This window comes from Arachis duranensis, chromosome 1 (assembly GCF_000817695.3).
Source record: "Arachis duranensis cultivar V14167 chromosome 1, aradu.V14167.gnm2.J7QH, whole genome shotgun sequence".
Lineage (NCBI taxonomy): Eukaryota > Viridiplantae > Streptophyta > Magnoliopsida > Fabales > Fabaceae > Arachis > Arachis duranensis.
This window is the reverse complement of record NC_029772.3, coordinates 76,219,134-76,229,731: the sequence shown is the minus strand read 5'-3', so window position 1 is coordinate 76,229,731 and position 10,598 is coordinate 76,219,134. Positions and strand designations below refer to the sequence as shown.

The 10,598-nt window shown below is 32.7% G+C and overlaps 1 protein-coding gene across 1 annotated transcript; it reads right to left on the bottom strand.

The window, feature by feature from the left end:
• Positions 1–323: 323 nt before the first annotated feature.
• LOC107491818 (protein TORMOZ EMBRYO DEFECTIVE) lies at positions 324–7,872 on the bottom strand. The gene is given in 15 exon segments (XM_016112741.3): positions 324–956; positions 1,287–1,461; positions 1,528–1,658; positions 2,232–2,351; positions 2,438–2,514; positions 2,594–2,840; positions 2,980–3,136; positions 3,832–3,950; positions 4,147–4,281; positions 4,880–5,162; positions 5,735–5,949; positions 6,317–6,487; positions 7,211–7,393; positions 7,482–7,624; positions 7,627–7,872. Coding segments are annotated over 15 exon segments (2,604 nt in total). The 5' UTR covers positions 7,733–7,872; the 3' UTR covers positions 324–614.
• Between the last annotated feature and the right edge of the window lie 2,726 nt (positions 7,873–10,598).

The following is a 10,598-nucleotide window of genomic DNA, read 5'->3' as shown; positions in this document are numbered from 1 at the left end:
ATTTAGACATTTAAATTATTTTATTCGTAAAAAATTCGGTCCAAACTCACATCAATATTTCAAGTAACCCTCAAAACACCTCTCTATATTGATATTTAAAGTAACCCTCGAAACACCTCTATATTGATATTTAAAGAAAACTATACTAATTTGATCTCTCATTTTTGTAAAGATAATTCTAAAATAAATAGTGAAAATCGAATCCAATTCCTTTAAGTCATACTTTTCACGGATATTTTAACTAAATTAATATTCTTTTTATATTTACTATATTATATATAAAAACTAACTAATAAAAATGCAACTTGACGGATATGGAATCCTTGACGAAACACTTAAAAGTATGAATGAATGTAATCATATCACAGATGAGGGTATTCCTTCAATAGATACTATACTTTTAGATGAGAAGCTGAAGCAAAATTTCTATTTCACATTCAGAGCATGACTTGAAAAGGTAATCTACAATGAAGAATGAAATAGGGATACAACTACATCAGCTAAGCTTACATCTCAAAATTGACAGCAATATTTCAGCTTATACAATTGTAAAACGATACTAACGTTTCAAAATCAGACCAAAACATCTTTTACACGGATGAGAGCATTAACTCCTATGCCAGTAACTGTATAGTTTCAACCTTCTTGTAAGCTACGTCCTTCACTTTCTTAATGGAACCGTGTCTTGATTTGCTTGATTTTTTCCTTTTCTTTGAAACAGTAGCATTTTTTTGAGGATCTTCCTCCTCAACAACGTGCTGTTTATCTATAATGTTGTCAGACTGCAAAGGAATCTCTGCCGTAAATTCTGTTTGTTGATTCTCTGGTTCGATAACTGACATTCCTGATAGAATGTAGTTTAACAAAAATGTGCTTCTTACAAGTCTGTCAATCCGGACAAAGTGCCTCTGGCTATACGCGATAAGACCTTCAAGAAGTTCACCAATCCCTTTAATCTGAAATGTCCCATGAGAAAATATTCATTAATTTTCCCTGAGAAAATGCAATTTATTTATTTATTATTATACAAGAACATTAAACATGACATTATTATTATTATTATTATTATTATTATTATCATTATTATCACTATCATTATCATTATCATTATTATTTTGCAGAAGATGCAAATGTAACAGACAATAAAATACACGAATGTAAGAAGTCCTAGACCACAATTGATAATCAGCAAAAGCAATTCAGTCACTAAGCTTAGCATCAAAATATGCAAGAAATTCATTATCGGTTGTATTAAGACTCTAGAAAAGGTCCCAGAAGAAAAGCACCTGAACTATTTCTGTTGGAGGAAAGATGTTGAAAGCTCTGAAAAGCACAAACTGTGAAACATAACAGTGCTTTGGTTTTGTATTCCATTCTCGAACATAATTAAATAATACACGAAGCTCTTCACCACCCAAGCCCTTTAGTGCTCTGTCTATATGATCTTCAGCCCCTCTCTTCCTGCAAAACAGTCGGTCTAGAGTATGCCAATAGAAAATTTAGAAAATGAAATAGATTAATGCTAACCTGCAAATGCCTGCAAATAACTCAAAAAGCTTATGGGGTCTTCGCAGCTCAAATGCAAGTTGGATAGCTTTAGTATAGTCAGCATCAGAGATAGCATTCTGTAGCTCTTGACCTTTCAAAACCCCCTCTTCCTGCATCAAGGTTAGAAATCACGTTGTCTTTCTAGTCCACACAGAACACAGGTTACATTAAATGGAAGGAAAGACGCAGAAATCTATGATAAAACCACATCATCCTTTAACACTAGAGTATGTTGTGTCTTGCAACATCGGATTAACAAGAAACATCTGTTACTGTTAGCATCATAAACAGAATCATCTAATTTAAAATGAGGTCGAAATATTGCTTCAATTTGGTGATTACAAATACCCTATGCAACTTTAGGTAGTCCAATTTTTTGCTAGTTAGTTTGATATATATATATAACATAGAGCAAGATGCACAAACTGCATTATAATTAAACAAATAATTTTTCAAGATGTAGATGCTTCATATGATTTAGTTCATTTCATATATTGTGGCACTCAATTGTTTATCTTACTTAGAAACAGTATCCAAAATAAAAACTGCAGATATTGTAACAGAAAATTTGCATAATAAATATTACCAATCAGTAATTCAGCATATCTTAAACAACCAGCACTCTGGCCCCAAACAATAAATATGGATATATATATACACACAACGAATTTAATTTAACTCACCTCTTTGCGGAAAGCTTCTTCTTTGTCTGCTGCAGTGGAATCATACCATAGATTGACAACAGCATCACTGCCACCAGTTGCAAGCATTTCCGTCTTCCTACCTACAGCCAAGGCCCATACCTGCAAGCCAAATTACTTCAGCAAAAGAAACACAGAAGCTTGAATTCTTTCATTTGTATGGAAACATTTCATGAGGAAAATGGTACCTTGTCTTCATGATTATCATAAGTCGCAACACATTCATTAGTCTTTACAGTCCATAGCTTTACCAAACCATCAGCCCCTGAAACATTGATCAGGTTTATCACACATGCAATAAAAAAGTTGCAAGGACCCAAAAGCAGCTAGATATGGCCTCATACCGCAGGACACAATTTGTGTTCCTCGAGTAACAAACAATGCTCGTAACACACTTGAAGTGTGTCCTTCAAATGTCTTCAGACATGAGCCATCGGATATAGCCCATATCCTTATTGTCTTATCCCCAGATGCTGTTACAACACACTGATCAACAGGAGAAAATTCGACAGACCAAATTCCCCTCTTATGCCCTCTAAGAACAACTACAGATACAAGATCCGGAAGTCTCCAAATACAAGCTGTACGATCCTGATGGAAACAAGTTAGATGTTGATGGTAAATACAGTGAAAACACTTTCTCAATAAATGAATATAGGAAAAAGCTATTATTAGTAGGGAATAATATAAACTGTAAAAGGGCCAAATAAAGCTCTAATTTCAGATATACCTGAGAACCACTACATACTAAACTATCGTTTGGAGCAATAGCTACAGAATTGATGTCTTTATCATGTGCAGCAACAACAGCTTTTGCTTTTAAATTAATTGCCATTGTCATATCATCTGAAAGACCATTCATGCTCCACACTTTAAGAGTATGATCACTGAGAAAGATTAACAAAAAGTGGTAAGAAATAAATTTGAACAATTAAGTACCAAGAAATATCTTTCAGGATTAAAAACCAAAATTTCAGCAATAACCTCAGCAGTGTATAATGTAAGCTCATATATTGGTAGGAACAAGTATGTCGAATTTGATGTTTGATGAAAATGATCCTTTGCTTGATAATAGAGACAAACAACTAGCTTGCATGAACAGGTCAAAAGCATAGAAGTTCTTGTTATAAATTCAATGCTTTTCTTTTTTATAGGAAATAGTAATCACATTTGTGATTAAAAGACTAAACATAAGAAATAAATTTGAACAATTATCAAGAAATATCTTTCAGAATTAAAAACCAAAATTTCAGCAATAAACTCAGCAGTGTATAACGTAAGCTCATATATTGGTAGGAACAAGTATGTCAAATTTGATTTTTGATGAAAATGATCCTTTGCTTGATAATAGAGACAAACAACTGGCTTCCATGAACAAGTCAAAAGCATAGAAGTTCTTGTACAAATTCAATGCTTTTCTTTTTGTATAGGAAATAGTAATCACATTTGTGATTAAAAGACTAAATGTCTAAACATAAGAAATGGGATAAAGGGAGTCAGAGTGCAGGTACTTACATGGAGTTAAAAAGTAAATAATATAGCTCTGTAGAGAATTAAACATAAATAAATGCATCAAACTTACCTACTACCACTAACGAAGAAGTCCCGTTTTCTTTTTGAAAAAGCAACAGCTCCAACAGCTCCCATGTGACCTACGCCAACTCCAATGCAGCTTTTACTTTCTGCTTCCCACAATCTAACCTATACAGTGACAATGAGTACAGATGCAAACATTTAATATACATAAGACTTTATCAGAGTGCTCTCTACACACATATCATGAACTCAATCAACACTAGTTAGCATTTGAACTGGAACACCAAGGATACTGCTTCCCCTGTAGAAGGAAATGCAAAATATTTACAACAATTGAGGAAAAAAAGATGGGGGATCTTACACTGTTGTCTTTACTTCCAGTCACAATCAGTGATCTACCAGAACTTGATACACAGGTGTCAAGGCATAGAACAATTTCAGTATGACCAGATAAGACATAGGAACATGACATAGATGCAAGGTCATAAACCCGAACCTGCAAAAGTCCAGGAAGAGTTATATTTTAAGAACCAATAACAGCATCGCTCTTGTTTGACGAATGGAAAATAGTCACTACACAGAAGATCGAAAGGTGTTGAACCAAATCCTGATGACAAACTAACATGAAAACAAAGCAACCCCAAATACCAATTAGCATTTTCAGATATCACCACTCATTACAGCATAAATAAAACCAATAAACCATAATGATATTGAAAGTTTCAAATCATGAAAGTTGGGGATGTAGGAAATTTTCCAAAATGGAATTTCTCAGCAAAAGGAATCTTAATCCTCAAATACATAAATTTTTTTCATAAAAAAAAAGAAGCTTTATAGTGCTGATACTCAATCTTGAATGCAAACCACAGTTTAAAGTCATTACATATACAGACATGAATCATAGACAAATGTCATCATATTTAGCCGTCACCACTAGATAAACTTATTTAAGGAAAAACTTGTCCTTTTTCAGTATTAGTATGTTCAATGTGAAATTTGAAAAGGATTCCTAAAGAAGCCAGATTGTACATATATGTTGCAGGGTTATATTACAACAATTTGGGATTTTTACATAAAAAAGCAAATCTTCTCACCTGCTCAAGATTAGTAGCAAGAGCAAGGAACTTTTCATCATCCCCTACAAACTTCATATCCACAACCTCTTCATTATATCCTACCAATCTTTTGGTTAGATTTAATTGCAACAACTCTACAGTGCTCTCCAGAGAGTAAAATAAAAACTGTTGATCTGCAGTCACACAAAGCAGCCCTTGATCTGAGGGAAGCATAACAGCAGAAATAAAACCTCTTCGCAAGCCATCTTCATCTGTACTGGCTGTAACATCAGAAACCTTTTGCTCAAACAAGCAAACTGCACTGTGAATACAAAATATCCAATGAGGCAATGTTGTAATACCATCTTGATTGACACAATGTTGAAATAAATCCTCTTCACCACATTTATCAATTTTCTTTTCTAAAATAAACAAATAAATAAAATCATCATGTTCAACATTAATAACCAATTTTAAGTGTGTCAAATTATACAAACTGCCCACATTGGTATAACTCCAGCAAAACAAACCAAGATTTAGTTGCAAAGCTACGAACTTAAATTTTAGCATGCCTCCAATCATAGAACTATAGGTATATCTTTGCTTCAGGTTTTTTTGACAAAAAATCAGTTTTTTAAATATGAAAAAATTTCAGTTTTCACCTATTTATATAAATATCATAAAATAACAGATAAAATAAATTAAAAAAATACATTTTCCCGCATTATTTAACCCTGAAAAAAGCTAGATAGAGATTAGCTTTTGATTAAAATCAGTTTTTGGATTTGTCGCAACATATAAAAGAATCAAATAGTAAAAAGCACTTTCAAATAATTAAAACCAAACGCATCATAAATATTTAAACTAATAACAAATTTTTATATTTAACCCTACCCTTCAGAACCCCATATGTGCACAATGCCTCTTTCACCAACCGTAACAAAATAGAATGCTTGAGCAACAGCTCGTTTTTTTGCATTTTTCCCATATAAGTCCAGAGATGCAGCGAACGGACTCCCAGATCCAACCACGCAAACAGCTTCAACTGCCTCATTTGTGATGACAGTCTTCTTGCAGCTATAATCATGAAGGTCCCACAATGTTACAACCTGAAATAGTCCAGACAGCACTTTGTCAGTTTAGTAGAACGAATTGTTATACTTGGCATACTATTCATAATTCCTTGCATATAAATCATGCAACAAGTAAATTGTGAGTTCATCCCACACAAAATACCAAAAGGGAAAAGAACAGAATGCTTATAGCTTTCAATATTCCGGATTAAGGAGTTCCAAATATTTTGATGGTGATGCTAGTCCCATATGAGAGATGAACCATTAAAATACAAACAAGGAAAACTCAAAAGGAATGAATTAATACATAAAAGATAAAAAAGGAGACAAGACGACAAAAAAAAAACAAAAAAAGTGTCACAAGATAGAACAAAATGTAAGATAAGGTCTCATTAGAGTATGCCTTATCTCTTCCAGCACTAAGCAACGTCCATCCATCTTCAGATACTGCCAAGGAAGTCACAGCTGAGCGATGATTATCTAGTGTTGCAATGCAGTTCTTTTTCTTTGTCTTGGAAACATCCCAAACTCTCAAAGTTGCATGATCGCCACCATCATCACTGCCAGAAAAAAGCTGTGGAAACCAATAAAGGTAGAATTAGAAACTGGGAATGGTTCAAAGCAAGGGAAGAATAGAACAGGGAGAAAGGTCCAATTTGCACTAGACAGATCCAAAAAATTCCCCATCATGTCATTAAACCCCTCTCCTGCTGATGCTACAATGACCTCTGTTTAGACAGTAATTTTATGTGAAACCTTGAGGTTACTGAACTCCTCAGCTTGTATATTTACATACACTTTCTAATCATTACAATACTTACCAAAGATAAACACAATCATTCATAATTGATCCCAATTGATTCTAATCTAACCTAATTGACACTTTACAGCTAATAGGCTGAATATAATATCAACAACTTCTTGTCTTTAGAAACCATCAATTAAAATTTGAAAATAAAAACCATAAAATAGAAAAATGTTAAGTAACCACTAGCCAAGCTTGGGCTCCTCCCATGGTCCCATCCCGTCTGTTCAATCACACTGTCTGCATAGTTTTCCCCATACAATAAAAAGGGTGGAGAAGCAAGTCTGTTCTTCCATCAATTAGTCTTTTTCAACATGGAATCCATAGACCACCAGTATATGAATACAATTCAAATTCTCTATGAACTATCAACTGCTCTATATAATAACTCATTCCATAATATATACTTATAACCAAAATGCATGTATATGGACACCCTCACAAAGCACTCCAATTCAACAAAAACTGCAAATCAACTAGATCTTTACTTACAAGCTGTTTTTCAGGATCAGGATGGAACATAATACAAGAAACAACTCCACCATGACCTTTGAAGTAATGAGTGCAGTATCCACCATCCACATCCCAAACAAGCACCTTCCTATCAGCTCCACCGGTAGCGAGCAACCCTCCAGAAGGGTGACACGCCATGCACATAACAGGACCATCATGACCCTACACAAGCTCAGACCACAATCATATTTCAATTTCAATTTCAATTCCATCTTAATGTGAAAGCGAAATTCAATTCCGGAAATGTTACCTTCCAGGAGCGGACGCATTTGAGTGTGGAGAGATCCCAAACCCTGATTTGGCGGCTGTGGCTGGAAGAGAAGAGGAGCTTGTCGTCGGGGCTGAGTGTGAGGGCAGTGACGGACTCTGAGTCGCCGTCGAGAGTGGAGCGGAGCATACGATGAAGGACGCGTCGGAGGAGACGGCATAGGCACCGCCGGCGTAGAACTGCTGAAGGGCAGGGACGCAGCGGTAGTTAGCCTTCAGTTTAAGGGGTTCCATTTTCTAGGGAGGGGAAAAGTTGGAATCCCCTGAGCGAGAATCGGAACTCAAGGGATTTTAGTTTACTGTCTAGGGTTTTCCTTTGCTGACGAATATGCTAGGGTTTAAGAACCAGAGTAGGGTTTTCAATTTAACAATTTTGCCTTTGTGTTTTTATTCTGCTCATATTCGTTTATTTTTGTCCACCTTTCTCTTTGTAACGAATTTTTTTATTTTAATAAATAAAATGGGGTAATTCTACCCTATTCTACTAAAGTAACATGTAATTTTTTTTTATCAAAAATAGGAAGAGTAACTTCTTAGGTGAATACGAAAAAACTAAATCATTTGAGTTATAACTCATTAACAAGTAACATGTAAATTACTTCATGATTTATCACATTTTAATTAGTCATTATATTAACCATAATTAAATTATTTTGTAATTAAATTATTATTTGAAATGAATAATTATATAATTTCTTAAAATATCAAAATTCCTCCCCTATAATCCTTCCACGCATCGTCATTGCCGTTGTGGTAAGAAGCGCGTACGTGGTCACCATCTACTGATCTCTTTCTTCAATGCATCATCCTTAACGACATGTTGAATTCTCGTCGCCAGTAGCTTCGCCAGTATCGCCAGCACCGACGTATCGCTATCTCTTGCCCTCTCACTTGATCTCTCTTTCTGCTCCCGATCACCCCTTAACAACATAATTAATGGTTAATTTGATTATTAATTTTTTTATTAAAAAAACATATCTTTATTTAATTACATAATGGAACATATATATGTAAAATATTATATAATAAAATAAAATCATTCACAGTACTTAAAACTATAATTAAAGTTAGAAACATACGAATATAATAGTAATTAGTAAAATTTGTACTTTAAACATATTTTATCATAAATAAACTATTTAAAAAATAAATAAATTTTTAAAATTAATAACACAAATTTAAAAAGATAAAATCTAACTTTTTTACAAGTATTTTTTATAGTATTTTTATTCTTTTAATTTTTAGTTTATTGATACTTTATTAATTAATTAGTGATTAAACAAATTATTTTTATGAAAAATTATTTTTTGTATTATCTTAAAGAAAAGACCAATATAACATTTTTTAAAAAATAAGGTGAAAATCATCTTTTAAATAAAAAAATTTAATATTAAAATTTTTATATACAAAAATAAATTGTATAGACATTTAAAATATAATTTTACAGCCATATTAATAAATTTATAATTTCTAATGGCATAAAAAATTATATTTTTTATATTCACAAATATTAAAGTCTTTGTAATTATAAATATCTAATAAATATAATTATAAACCAAGTTTTCATCCAAAATATTAAAGTCTTTATAATTATAAATATCTAATAAATATAATTATAAACCAAGTTTTCATCCAAAATATAATTATAAATATTGCCTCTAAAACAAAATAAATATAATCCAAAACACTCAATTTTCATCTTCATTCTCCTGTAAGTTGGGTTGGGAAAAATTGAGTTTTGACAAAAAAAATTGTAAAATTACCCCTTGCTAAAAAAATACTAAGTCCGGCGGGGAAGCCCTCTCCGCCCCGCCAAAACCCGCAGTTTAAGCGGTGCGGGTTAGGCGGGCTTTCGCTTTTTGTTACGTGGGCCGGCCCGACGGGTTTAGACCCATTTGCCACCCCTACTCTTGAGAAATAGAGAATTATATTAAATATCCTTGCAAATATTTTTTTATGTTGAATACAACTAAAAATGAATCTTTATGTCCCTTTTTCATTATTGTTGAACTCATTGTTATATATTCACATGAAATTGAAAAATACTCCATTACAAAAAAATTTTAAGTAGCTATAGCATCATCAGAAAAGATGATGAAAAGTAAAGAGTAACGAGCGATGATGAAGGGAACAGCACCATTTAATACTTGAGAGGCAAGAATCAATTTGCATCGCAGTGTTAGAGCTCACCAGTCTGGGCGGGTTGGTTCCAGACCATAGCCCTAAAAATCCCTCTTTTATAAAACTTTTATGGTTAATCAATCCTATACATGATGTTTTCAAATAGCGTCTGTGATACTTTTTCCTTGCTTCATTGATTAATTCATCACAGTACAAATTTTTTAACGATAATCGAGCACTTCTTGTCACGATGACCGATGATACTTGGAAGGACTCAAGCTATGTGACGAAGAAAGAATGGAGGAATGGAAATGTACTTCAATTAACAGGAGAGCTATTCTTTTAGGTAACAATGATTTGGAAAAATAAAATAAATTTAGTTTTTAATATTTTAAAAATTATACAATTACTTAATAATAATTTAATTACAAAATGGTCCTACTATAGTTAAGATAGTAACTCAGGTTAAAAGTAAATATCCAATTAAAATGATAAGGGGTAACCTACATGTTAATTTATAGAGAGTTGGGTAAAATTCACTATAAAATAAATATAAAAACTACGAAGGTAGCCACACTCAAAAGAAATTAAATTTTTGTCTTTTTATATATCTTTTTGACACTAAAAACGAGATCATCATTAACATATCTCAGGTATCTAGTAAACACAAGATTCTGAAAACTAATTCAGTAATCGAATCACTCTAACTATTGGTTCATTTATTTATTGGTTCAACCAATTAAATTACAGTTCAATCGAAATAACCGTTTTATAATCACTAGACACTTCTTGAATGATACTATTATCTAAACCTAGAAAAAAATTATAAAAATTAATAATCAAACAAAAATTAAAGGACAAGAATAGGAAGAATTGTACCACACTGTATATAATTATATATTCTTCGTATATAAAAATAACATTATAGAGAAGTTTATCTAAGTCAAATGCAGGCTTATCCAGAACAAAAAAGAAAGCC